Source organism: Hemiscyllium ocellatum, chromosome 26 (genome assembly GCF_020745735.1).
Source record: "Hemiscyllium ocellatum isolate sHemOce1 chromosome 26, sHemOce1.pat.X.cur, whole genome shotgun sequence".
NCBI classification, from domain to species: Eukaryota; Metazoa; Chordata; class Chondrichthyes; order Orectolobiformes; family Hemiscylliidae; genus Hemiscyllium; species Hemiscyllium ocellatum.
Window position 1 is genome coordinate 30,743,228 of NC_083426.1, and position 14,144 is coordinate 30,757,371.

The following is a 14,144-nucleotide window of genomic DNA, read 5'->3' on the forward strand; positions in this document are numbered from 1 at the left end:
TCTGCTCCCAGGAGGACCAATTCCACCATAGAACATCCTTCTTCAAAGACAAGAACCTCTCCTCCCACGTGGTCGACGATGCCCTCTAGTGCATCTCTTCCACTTCCCACATCTCCGCTCTTGAACCCCACTCCTCCAATTGCAACAAGGACAGAACAGCACCGGTCCTTACCTTCCACCCCACCAAACTCCGGGAACACCACATCATCTTCCACCATTTCTGCCACCTTTAAACACACCCCACCAGCAGAGATATATTTCCTTCCCGGCCCCTATCTGCATATCGGAGAGACAATTCCTTCCGCAACTCTCTTGTTCAGTCCACGCCCCTTCCACCAACCCACCCTCCCCTCCTGGCACCTTCCTCTGCCATTGCAAGAATTGCAAAACCCGCATCTACCTCACCCCTCACCTTTGTCCAAAGCTCCAAAGGATCCTTCCATATCCGACAGAAATTTACCTATACTTCCACGCACGTCATCTACTGCATCTGTTGCACCCAATGTGGTTTTCTCAACATTGGGGAAACAGGACACCAACTTGTGGTTTCAGAGAACATCACTGGGATACCCGCACTGACCAACCCCACAGTGCCGTGGCTGAACACTTTAAGTACCCCTCCCACTCTGCCAAGGACATGCAGGTCTTGGGCCTCCTCCATCACCAAACCCTAACCACTCTATGCCTGGAGGAAGAACATCTCACCTTCCATCTTGGGACCCTCCAACCACACGGGATCAATGTGGATTTCACCAGTTTCTCCATTTCCCCTCCCCCATCTTATCACATTCCCAACCTTGCACCTTGGCACCACTTTCTTGAATAGTCCTACCTGTCCATCTTCTTTCCCACCTTCTGCTCCACCCTCCTCTTTGACCTATCACTTTCACCCCCACCTTCATCTACTATCACATTACCAGCTACCTTCCACCCAGCCCCACCCCCCTCCCATTTATCTCTCAGCCCCTTGGCCCACAAGCCTATTTCCTGAAGAAGGGCTTATGCCTGAAACATCAATTCTCTTGCTTCTCGGATGCTGCCTGACCTGTTGTGCTTTTCCAGCATCACACTTTTTGAAACTGTATGTTAGTCTTCATAGTGAGAGGATTTGAGTACAGAAACAAGGATGTCTTTCCACAGGACATTGGTGAGGCCACACCTAGCATGTTATGTGCAGTTTTGGTCCCCTTATCTCAGGAAGGAAATTTTTGTGACAGATGGAGTGCAGGAAAGATTGATCAAATTAATTCTTGGGATGACAGAACTGATGTATGAGGGAAGATTGAGATGGTTAGGACTGCATTCATTGGAGTTTAGAAAAATGCGGGAGTATCGCATAGAAATCTATAAAATTCTAATGAGATCGACAGATGAAGTGTAGGACAAATGCTATCAAGGTGGAGGAGCCCAGAACTAGGTATCATAGTTTAACAATAAAGCATAAACCTTTTTGAACTAAGGGGAAGGGAAATTTTGTTATCCAGAGAATGCTGATCCATTGTCAGAGAAGGTGATTAAGGCTAAAACATTATGTGTTTTCAAGAACAAGGTATATATATCTTGTGGCTAAAGGGATCAAGGAATATGGGGGAAGATGGGATTTCGGTATTGAGCTCGATGGCTCCCCACGACCAGATTGAATGGCAAAGCAGGGTCAAGGGGTCAAATAACCTACTCCTGCTCCTATCTTCTCGATTTCAGTGTTTCTATTCTAATAGCTCGGGATTTGGCAAAGACTCAGGAGAACAGGAGTGGACTGGACAGAAAGTCTGCCCCACCCTGAGACAACTTTTAAGAATTTATGGCTGCTAAATTTCAGAGAAATATTGGATATATTTTGGCTGGTTTTCATGCACTCGTGTCAAATGTAGCACTTGGCTGCATCATAGGCTACATAGTTTAGATGTGTAATAATATATAGCTTCTCAGGTATTCTTCCCAAAAAGTGGCATCTTGTCTTTGATTAGAAAAGTGTCACATGTTAGAAATGAAATACAACTATGAGAAACTATGAATGGGTAATTTATTTTTTAAACAAGTCAGCATTGTTTTGAAATTCATACTTCTTTTGCAGGGTTACTGACATTTCTGGATCGCTTGTCTGTTCACCCACAATGTTCTTTATATTATCTTCAATTGCTGTCTTTTCAAGTGAAAATAAGTGGGTATGCTTTCTAGAAAGATCCCTGTTTGAAACTGCATGCCATCATGTGTAGGGATACAATGTGGCTTTGTTCTGTTTACTTGTACATTCATATATTTTGGCAGCAATTATGCATGAGCCAACTCTAGCATTTTGTGTTATTGTTCAAATTCCATTTGAAGTAGGTTCATAGCGAATACAAGCTTCAATAATCAGGTCATTATTTTATCGAAGTTGAAATGTCCATTCTTTTGCATGAACTGAATAGAGATGTTACCTTTACACATGGGCGGCATGGTGGGTCAGTGGTTAGCACTGCTGCCTCACTGCACCAGGGACCTGCATTTGATTCCACCCTCAGGCGACTCTGTGTGGAGTTTGCACATTCTCCCCCCGTCGGCGTAGGTTTCCTCTGGGTGTGCTGGTTTTCTACCACAGTCCACAGATGTGCAGGTCAGGTGAATTGGCCATGCTAAATTGCCCATAGTGTTCAGGGATGTGTAGATTAGGTGCATTAGTCAGGGGTAAATGTTGTGTAATGGGGACTGGGTCTGGGTGGGTTACTCCTTGGAAGGTCGGTGTGGACTTGTTGGGCCAAATGGCATTACCACACCTTAGGGATTCCATAAATGTGTATTTTACTTTGGAGGTTATATCAATTTCTTATTATCCAGAGCTAGAAAATTATACACTGTTAGACAACGGCATTTAGGCAAAAAGTATTGGCTAAATTTATTTACATACAATACAACAACACAACATTATGAAAATGAACATACTTGACTTTCACAAAATTTAAATTGTTCTGGAAATAATAACATACCTAAGATTTTAGAATCCTTGTCATTATTATTTAGTAGAATTACTTCTGCTGTTTTATGTCTACAGAATTCTAAATTTCCTTTTTGTCTTTATGTGGAAGTGGAATAAAGCCCTCCTGTGTTTTACACAATTCTTTTGGGGGTTCAAAGGCAAGATATGGCATCCACCTTCTTAGGAGTTCCCTTCTTACTGGCAGATGCTCATAAAGTTGATTAATCTTATTTAGATAGAAATTGAATTGATGGCAATATCTTGTTGTCTTGTTGAGTTGATTGTTCCTGACTCCTGGCCAAGGCTTTGAATATTGCACATTGAAATTCGGATTTGGTTGAAACTGGTTTGGTAATTATCAGTGACAATCATATTTACTTACTTGGCATAATAGGTCATATTAATTCGAGGTGATGGTATTATGTAATATGTATGTTATAGATTGTCCTTGTACATTGCATTAAAATTTTACAACTAATTTCCTCAGCTGCCTGCTCCTCGTAGGCCACAGATTAAAGATGAAATAGTTTCTGGTAATTTTTCAGATTGTTTCCAGCAGTTCTTTTGATGGTCTGCTGGTTCGGTTGCTCAGTGTCTGTATAAATTTCATTGTGGTCCTGTGTAAATCATAAAACAGGGCTTCACAGACTCAGTGTCAAGACCCCAGTTGGAGTTTCAGGTTGAGATATTGTGGTCAAGGGCAGATTCCTCTCCACCTGTTCTCGTAAGTCTTTGCCCCTCCCACCACTCACCAAAGGGTTGAGAAAATTTGCAAGCCTCAAAATGGTAAGACAGTGGGAAATGGCTTGGGAAGCATTTAAAAATTATCTATAAGTAAGAAAACAAGTACAACACAGATCCCTACACACTTTGTAGAATGGAAAGTGGAATCTTGACATTCCTCTTTACAGCTTCAATCCAATTGCAACAAAATGACACATTCTAATCATGAAAGAAAACTATTTACATTCCCATTAAGTCTAAGAGGGTATCTCAAAATGTAATCGACCCTTGTTATGTTTAGGCAGAAAGACCTTCAATGGTGGTCTTCCCTCACTGAGCATTGGGAACAAATGCACCAACCTTTAGTGTGCCCCTTGACACATAGTGCTGGCCCCTGGAATGTTCCAGTCTGCAACAATTGTTGTAGATCAACTATTTACATTTGAAGGCCAACAGATTTTGGACAGACCAAAGAATATCTTTCACAGAGTTGTTGGTCCTCTAGCTGCAGTTGATGATTGTCTAAGTGTGCATCCTCAGGAACAGACCATATAGCATAGAGTCCTGCATCACGGGAGCTGCTGGGGACAAACGTTGACAAAAACCACTGCACCTCTCTCCGGTCTTTCTTTTCATTATAGAATCTGACTTTCATTAAAATTGGCTTCCAAGTGAAGCTAATGAGTATACAACATTTCTGAAGGCATTTATTTAAAGCCATGAATTATTGCAAGCTGATTTGATTTGATTTATTGTAGTTATGTGTACCTTGGTATAGTGAAAAGCTTTGTTTTATAAGCAGTGCAGGCAAATCATAGCAGACAAGAATATACAAATCATAAGGTGCTTAGACAGAATGAGACATACAAGTTACACTGCACAAGGGGTGCACAAAGCAAGCTCAACATTAACAAGATTAATGTTATTTGAAGTGAGATAGTCCATTCATCAGTCTGGTAATGGCTGGGAAGAAGCTGTTCTTGAACCTGTAGGGGTGTGTGTTCAAGCTTCTGTATCTTCGGCTTTCTGGAAAAGGTTGTAGGAGAGGATTACTGAGGTGGAAGGGGTTTTTGATGACATTGGTAACCTTGCCATGGCAGTGAGAATCAAAAATGGAGTCCATGGATTGGAGGTTGGCTTCTGTGATGGTCTGCGCTGTGCTCACCACCTTCTGCAGTTTCTCACAATCCTTGGCAGAGCAGTTACCATGCCAGACCATTATGCACCTGGATAGTATGATTTCTATAGTGCATCTGTAAAAGTTGGTGAGGGTCCATATGGACATGCTAAATTTCTTCAGCGACCTGAGGAAGAAGAGACATTGTTGTGCCTTCGTGACTGAGATGAGGTAAAAAGGGAAAAATTATAAAATGACAATAAACCAATAAGAAAGTATATTTTGGTATTAGATAAGTCAGAAATATATTAAAAAAATTGTAAGAGATTTTATATGTATGTGGAAAGCAAGGGAGTAACTAAAGTAAATGTTGGTCCCTTCTAAGCAGAGAGAAGAGAAATGAATAATGGGGAATAAAGAAATGTCAGAGACAGTGAGCAAATATTTTGTGTTTGGCTTTATAGAAAAAGATACAAGTTTCATTCCATAAATGGATAATCACTAAGGGGATAAAAAGTGTGAGGAAGATGAGGAAATCAATAAAACAGAGAAAGAGGTATTGGAGAAATGTTTGGGTCTAAAATCTGACAAATCCTGAGAATCCAATAGCCCACTTTCTAGGGTTTAGGAAGTATTGCTGCAGCGATGTTAGATGCATTAGTTATGATTTTGCAAAATTCTGTATGTCTGGAATGGTTGCAACAGATTGGAAGTTGGAAAAAATTTAAAACATTAATAAAACAAACAGAGGATTACAGACCAGTTAGCTTAACACGAGTTTTTTGGAAAATGCTGGAATCTATTCTTAAGAAAGTCTTAACAATACACTTAGAAAAACAATATTATTGGAATTAATCAGTATTGTTTTGCTTAAAGGAAAATCCTGTTTGAAAAATGTATTTTATTTTGAGAATGTAATGATATATTAAGGCAGAACAAAGTGAACCAGAAGCTGTAATGCAGCTGGATTTTCAAAAGGCATGAGGGGGTGCAGCACAAAAAGTTGATAAGCAAGATAATGGCTAATGGAGTTGATAACATATTAGGATAGGTAAAGGATTGATTAACAGACAGGGAGCATAAAATGGACAAAAACGGGATATTTTCAAGTTGAATAGTGAAGTATCACAAGAATTCATGTTTGGGCCTCAGCTAAGTCCAATCTATGTTAGGGACATGGATGAAGTAGCAAAGAGTGAGTTATCTAAGTTTGCTGATAATGCAAAGCTAGTTGGAAGGGCAGTTGTGGGGAGAATACAAAGAAGCTGAAAAGCAACAAAGACAGGTTAAGTGAATGGGTAATGAGGTGGCAGATAGATTATACTTAGGGAAATGTGAAGTTGCTCTTTTTGGTAGAAGAATAGAACAACAGGATATTTTTAAAAGGTGGGAAACTTGTAAATGTTGATGTTCAAAGAGACTTGGGTGTGCTCATGCAAGGTATGTGAAAAGCTGTAAGGTACAGCAAGCAATTAGAAAGGCAAATGGTAAGTTGGCCTTTATTGCAAAGGCAGAGCGGTATGCTCTGAGGTTGTGCTTCTGGTTTCGGGAGACAATATTGTGCAAAAATATTTGGAGGGATAATGACTAATAGGGTAGATGCTGAGAGAATTCCTCCACTCGTACAGTCTCAGGATAAAGTGCCAATTACTGAGGACAAAGGTGTGGAGAAATGTGTTAACGCAATGCATTGTGAATCTTTGAAATTCTTTTGCATCAGGAATGTGGCGTCTCCATTGCTATAAAGTCAAAAATCCCACGACACCGGGTTATTTGAAAATGCAAGCTTTTTGACCTTCCACTCCTTTCACAGGCAGCCAGTTGGAGTGGGGGCTCCAAAAACTCATGGTTTCAAATACTGTACACCTATTGGACCATAACCTAGTGTCATGGGATTTTTGACTTTGTTCACCCCAGTTCAACACCAGTGCCTCAATTCCATTGTTATAGTTATTGGGTCTCTCCAGGAGTTGGGAACTGGAGAGTGGGCAGGCAGGTGGAGCTGAAATCCAAGATCAGTCATGATTGTATTGGATGTCAGAACGGGTTCACTGGACACATTGTCCACTAGCGGCTCCCATTTCTTGTATGTTTGGAATGCTGGTGTGCAAAGTAGGTGGTAAGCGCTCATGCCCAAAACGTCGATTCTCCTGCTCCTTGGATGCTGCCTGACCTGCTGCGCTTTTCCAGCAACACATTTTCAGCAAAGTAGTAGGTAACTCAACATTCTTTAAAGGTCAGTTTTAGCTGGTTATGCCAGGCATATTGACATCACATTGTGATATACTAACTGCTATTGACAAAAATACTATGATATTGGGAATCAATTGGATATCTGAAGGATATTGAGTGCAGTCTGATTGAAAATAGCATGTTTGCCTCATTGATTTAATTTGAAAGGTTGTCAGTCCTTTTTGAAAATAAAAAGCAAAGATTATGGATATCCACTGAATATACGTGAATTCGAGGCTGGATCAATGTTTACCCAGACTTTGGCTAATTTTGCTCAATATTTTAGTGCTTTAGCAACATTGCCGCTGAACTCAAGCAATATTACTTTTGAATTCCGGATGAAATGCTGACCAGTTTCTAAAAGCTCCTGATTTATTTATTGCAGGAATCATTTTTAAGCATTATCATGTTTGATATAATTTCTTTCTCATTAATTGATCCTCTTCCACTTCAAAATACAGCGTACAGTGCATCAGAAAATAAAATAAAAGGAACAAATGTCGAAGGAAAATGAGTATTAAATTTCTAAATATTTACTTATTATTCAGGTCAATAATGTTAACATTAAATAGTCGCCCATACTACACAAGAAGTATGATTATAAAATAATGCAGTGTTTGATGGTTGATGAAGTGTCTGAATTTTAATTGATGCTCCATTCTGTGCAGTCCAGAAGATAACCCAATGCTCCAGTGCATTTGTAAAACAGTTTTGTTAGCATTGCTAATTAAATGTCTCATAATATTGGAAACTCTTCTGAATAAGTATTATTCTGTTCCCCAAGTTATAATTTGTTTTTCACTTTCAGCTGCTGCACATGAAAAGCAACAAATACTTGACTGTGAATAAGAGGTTACCTGCACTTCTGGAGAAGAATGCAATGAGAGTCACCCTGGACGCGACAGGAAATGAAGGCTCCTGGTTATTTATTCAGCCTTTTTGGAAGCTAAGGAGTAATGGAGACAATGTAAGAATATACCTACAACAGCATAGCAATACTGACTGTTTTGGTGATAACGAAAATGAACAATAAATGTTTAGGATTCATCATGTTTAATGTGTCAAAACAAACTACTTGTCAAGATCATGCTGGAATGCAAGGTTTGCCTCCAGCTTTTTCCCAATATCACTAGTCCCTTTCTCCCTCACCACAAGCAACACACTAATGGAGTTCATAGGTTGCTTTATCGAAAAATGGAAACCATCTATTCACCTACCTCTGCTTCTTTCCCTTTTGCTGTCTGTCAAACTAAACTTAATTAGACTCCTGCTATAGTCCTAATGTGCTTTGTCCTAGCTTTTTTCTGATTTACCTCTGCCATTTCCAAGCTCTGTGTTCCCTGAGACTCATCTCCAACTCCCTTGACCCCAATTTCACTATACTTGTGGCCAGCTAACATCCTTTACTGGGCAAGATTCTAGTTTCCCCTGCCTGTGGTCCTGTCCCACTCACTTTCAAAATGACAGCTTTCATCCTTTCCTCAAAAATCCTCAATTTGTAAACTGTTGCCTCACTTCCAACCTCCCTTTACCCTCGAGTCTGTCATGAGCAGTTGTCTTCCCTGTCAAAGGTGGCACAGTGGTTAGCGCTGCTGCCTCACAGCGCCTGAGACCCGGGTTCAGTTCCCGACTCAGACGACTCTCTGTGTGGAGTTTGCACGTTCTCCCCGTGTCTGCGTGGGTTTCCTCCGGGTGCTCCGGTTTCCTCCCACAGTCCAAAGATGTGCGGGTCAGGTGAATTGGCCATGCTAAATTGCCCGTAGTGTTAGGTAAGGGGTAAATGTAGGGGAATGGGTGGGTTGCGCTTCGGCGGGTCGGTGTGGACCTGTTGGGCCGAAGGGCCTGTTTCCACACTGTAAGTAATCTAATCTAATCTAATCTAATTTCCTCAGCCACTGAACTAAAACAGCTGTAAGCAATATCACAGAAAAAAGTGTTTGACCTCACTAAAGGTATCCTACTTCAAATCCTCTGCACCATTATCCTGGTCTGAGGAATTCTTTTAAATTCCAATTTTACCTCCTATTCCATTCAGAACATCTCTGGCAGTTGCTTCCATTCCCATCCACTAACTATGACATGAAATTCTCATAAAGATTTATCTTTGGTCTTTTTCTGGTCTCTAATTACATAGTGCTGCTACATTTCTGGCCCCTTTCCAACAGCTCACCCAATATTTTATTGCTGTGTATTGTTGCACTGCTTGTCAAACATCCAGAAACGATGTATTTCCTCAATTAAATAAAATTAGCTCAGAGCTATCGTCATCCACCATAAATTTCCTGCCCATCTTACTGATTCTGTTCATCTTCCCTGTTCGCTTATTCACAACCTTGGCATTCTGTTTGATTTCATGTTGAGCTTCCAATTCTATACCCTCATCATTACAAGACCTTTTAACTTTTGCCTATAGCAGGTACAGAGGAAGTTACAAAACTGAAACTTCTCTTCAAGTCACACGTCATCCTGATATGGAACTATTTTGCTGTTCCTTCAATGTTAGTATCCTGGAACACCTTTCCTAACAGCACTATGGGTATACTAACATCATATCAGCTGCAGCAGTTTAAACTGGTTCACCACCACCTTTCAAAAGCATTTAGGACTAGTAAAATAAATGTTGATCCAGACAGCAACACCCTCATCTGTAAAAGAATAAATTGTGAAAAATAAACTTTATGAACTCTGAAACCTCCTCAAGCCCTGCAAGAAAATGTCGAATGTTCCCTCTTTCATCTCTTGTCCCGCCCCTATTTTCATGCTGTGACTCATGGTCAAGCATTTCACTGCCACACTCTGGAATCCTCTCTTTAAACCTCCTTCCCTCAGTCTTTAAGCTCCCCTCCCTCCACCTTTGAAGCAACTAATTTGGGCATAAGGTCTATTTTTAGCTGATAACACTTTTGGATTTTCTATTGCATTAAAGATCACAGTCCATTTGATTCCTTACATTCTTAGCTTCTAGCAGTTTGGATCACTCAACATTCCAAGTTGGCAAAAGACAAGAACACCAGAAAGAAGGAATATCAGAAAATATGAGAGAACCAAAGACAGGAGAGAACTGAAAAGGTGCAGGGAAAATGATAGAGATAGAGGATCAAAAAGGGACTTCGAGGAAGAAAATTGAAAAGGAGGATCAAGAGCAATAAAGAAAATTCTGTTGGCGAGTTTTGAGAAGATTTGTAGCTCAGATTGAGCTTCTGGATGTATGTTTGCTTGCTGAACTGGAAGGCTCGTTTTCCGATGTTTCGTCACCATACTAGGGTAACATTTTCAGTGAGCTTCACTGGAGGCTCACTGATGATGTTAACTAGTTGGTGACGAAACATCTGGAAACAAATTTCCAGCTCAGCGAGCAAACTTACATCCAGAAAGTCCTATTCACAAGAGCAGAGAGAATGAACTGCTTGTCTCCGCAATAATTATTTGATCAGCTTCATGTATGAGCACAAAATACTTATCCATTTCATGCCAAGTTCATGAAAGCAGACAATGATGTACTACTTTGGAGTATATCATGGTTGAATTAATAAATAATTTATTAATTGAGAATGAAATGATTTCAAAACACATTTTGCATGACAGTAATTAAGTTTCATTTTAATTTTCACATTTTACTAGTAATGAACAGTGATTATATTATGAATTTTCAAATTTTAGTTGGCAAATAAGTTTTCAATGGTGCCATTTTCTTAATGTGAAGTGATATTTGTGATTTGTAGTGAATACCAACATGATGCTGTGTTTCAGGTGGTGGTTGGAGACAAAGTCATCCTAAATCCGGTCAATGCTGGACAGCCGTTACACGCTAGCAATTATGAGCTGCTTGACAACGCAGGCTGTAAGGAGGTAAGAACCCAAAGGAGGAAGGGAACTTCCGAAGAAAAAAGACAAATAGTGAAAAGAAGAAAAGAACTGGTTCACAGCAAAAGATGGAAAGAATAGGCAGAGAAGGAGGCTTAAGGAACAAAAAACAAAGAATAGAGAGGAGCAAGAAAAATAAAGTTGAGTATCAAAACAGAGAGAGAGGGAAAGCTAACAGTCTGTATGGATGCAGCACCCTGTAGTATTTCATCATACTCTGATGGGAGTATATAAGATAGTCTAACATTCTCATGCTGTCCTCATGTAAAATTTCTCAGACTTCTGAAGTTTCCAAATTGGAGGGTTTGAAACCACCAACTCCCATTGCCTTGCTGTTACAGAGTTACCAAATTGGAGACCTCCTGCTAAAAAAATAGGTCAAAAGACACATTGGCATGCACAGAATCAGAAACTTCATGAGCCATATTCAATGATGTGCCATTCTATGATCCTACCAAGGAGGTTTTCAATAGTGCAAGATTAACTTGAGAGTGAGCAGGTGCTATGTATATAGCGTTGGGTTATTCTGGCTACAAGTCAGGAATCAGGTTATGCAATTGGGACATGGAAAAATGGATGATTTCTGTAGCTAAATGTCAGGAATTGAATTTTATACAAAATCAACTATTACTTCAGCATATAGAGCATATTTTTGTTTAAGAAAGAAAACTTTGAAGAGACAATGTTTTTGAATATTCTATGAAATGAAATGATAACATAACATTTTTGTTCAAATATGAAATGTGTTTGGGAGTGGAGGTAAATTGTACTCCACTTCTTTTGATGCAAAATTCAATTGCAAGCAAGGTTCTGCAACTTATAGAAATAATGCAAAATGATTTGTAGAGGCAGGTAGTCAATGGGTTGTTTACAACAAAAGGTGATGATTGTTTTCTTTCAATGTATTTCATTATCTTTTATCTTTTTTAACTGTAGGTAAACTCTGTGAACTGCAACACAAGCTGGAAGATAAACCTTTTCATGAAGTACAATGATGATATGGAAGATGTTTTGAAAGGGGTATGAGTTATGAAACTTTGTTGGGAAAAGTTATTTCTGCAGGATTATTGTGATAATACACAACTTATTAGGTTAAAACGTCTGATCACTTATTGTCAATGGACAAAGCAGATGACCAACATTATTTTCCCAAACCTTTCTTTCAATCTTTATTTGAAGCAGAAGATACAGAAACACCTTCCAATGGCTTTATGGGTGCATCTACACCAAATCAACTGCAGTGGTTCAAGAATAAAGCCTACCACTATATTGTCAAGGGCACTGAGCAGTAGGAAATAAATTATGACCCAATAGGCGATTCCCAAATCTCATGAGACTGTGAGGAAAGAGCAAAATTATGGTATTAGTTTTGTGTTGATAAAGGAAAGAACCAGCAAAAACACAATACGGCAATAGCCTCCACCTGTTGCATTCCAGTGGTATCCCTGATCTTCATTTATTGAAATTCTATCTGAGGGATTAGATTGAATTCTAGGAGTCTTTAACAAAATTTTGATAATGTAATTTTTTTAATCCTAGCATTGTTATTATTCCAACAGGCACCTAAATCCAGAAAGCTAAGACATGTTAATTTACTCAACCTTATAAATCACCAACATGAAAAGCAATGTCAGAAAAAAATGCTGTTTAACAAAGAAATAGCCCTTTCAGCTATAATTACTACTCTAATAATGTCAGAGCATGAAAATTGTAAAAGTCCATGTGGAAAATATACACAGGGCATAATTCTGTGATGTCGTAGTTCAGATCCATTGCTGCTGTGGGATAGATTATGAAATGGGAGAGGCGGTGGTGGGAAATTAGGGAAAGGAGTTTTGACAGTGGTGATGGTGAGTAGAAAATCTTTGATTGTTCATGTCTGATTATTGAGCACTGCATTTTATGCTTCAATATAGCATCCACAGTGAAATTGCACACTTGTGGGGTGAATTGTGGAAGGTGTCATAGTGGTGAAAACATTAGCACTCAAACAGTGAATGGGTATGGTATACTGGGCAGATAGATCAAAGCATCGAACAGGGCGATTTCAGAGCAGTGGTGTTATTTTGGATTTTTACTGTTCAGCTAATATCTTCTGCTAATCTCAGATAGGTGATCTGACCACTGCCAATGATATTTAAAGGGCTCATTAACTAATTGTAGTTCAGTTGTTAGATGCTTTATTTGAGTTGTTGCTTTGATGCTATAAGTGTTCAATGCCTTCTTTGGTTTGTTTGAAATTGTAGAAGTCTATAGTGAATAGGGTTAAAGACATTTTTGCTTATTTGCAAGTTAGGTACTCAAAGACATGGATCTGACTTACAGAATGACTTGGGAAATTACCAGAAGTTGCAAAGTACTGGATAAGCTCCTTTAAAAAGGAAGGCAAAGGAGGATTTTCACAGGAGGCCATATTTGTCCACGTTTTCAGGAAGCAATTTTCTTAGCTGATCCTCAGGCAAGAACGGAGTCCAAAATGTTTGTGTTTCAATAAGGGATCCTGGCTGAAATCTGCAGCCTGCAGACAAGGAGCAAATTGTCAGTGGAAGATGTCAATGGCACCAAACATGTGTGCATCTGGAATATTGTGGGAAGGCAGTGGAAAGATTTAGGACATCTCACAATATGTTGTGCATTCCTGTCTTCCAGACCAGGACAAACCCCTCTGCTAAGTCAGTGCTAGACTCACCAATGCTCCTTGATACTGACTACAGGCTTTCTGGCAGCTTTCTCAATGTACTACGCATGTTGTTGCACATACCCATCAGCTTCTTCTGTAGGTTGACTGATTAAAGTCCTCAGAGCTGAAAAATGTGTTGCTGGAAAAGCGCAGCAGGTCAGGCAGCATCCAAGGAGCAGGAGAATCGATGTTTCGGGCAGAAACCCTTCTTCCTGAATAATCACAGCAATGATTGAGGTGGGAACTGAGTGAGCTGGGAGTGATATAGTGATTGGAATACTGAGATGTAAGAGACTCCTCATCATTCCTGTAGATTGCATCAAATTTAATGACAGGACATGCTGAATTGTTCTCTTTCTTTTGGGACCATAGCCAGTTTTGAGGCTAGATAGCAGATAAGTGGGACTACCTGCACTCTAAGCCACAGGGTCAGACATCAGAAGGGGAGTTGACATGAGGAGGAAGACAGAGGAGGAAGAGATTGAATTGGAGGGGGTTCTTCAATCTCAGGCACCCATGTGAAGGATGGTTTATAGGTTTACATATTCACTTGAGGGCTCAAAGGAAGGCAG

The 14,144-nt window shown here is 39.8% G+C and overlaps 1 protein-coding gene across 2 annotated transcripts in view; it reads left to right on the forward strand.

Moving 5' to 3' along the window:
• Positions 1–14,144, forward strand: part of itpr3 (inositol 1,4,5-trisphosphate receptor, type 3) — a 280,397-nt gene that overhangs the window by 102,360 nt on the left and 163,893 nt on the right. For both annotated transcript variants that reach the window (XM_060845471.1, XM_060845473.1), the window contains exons 5-7: positions 7,837–7,995; positions 10,779–10,877; positions 11,829–11,912. In XM_060845471.1, coding sequence (XP_060701454.1) covers positions 7,837–7,995; positions 10,779–10,877; positions 11,829–11,912 — 342 coding nt within the window. The remainder of the gene's footprint in view (positions 1–7,836; positions 7,996–10,778; positions 10,878–11,828; positions 11,913–14,144) is intronic.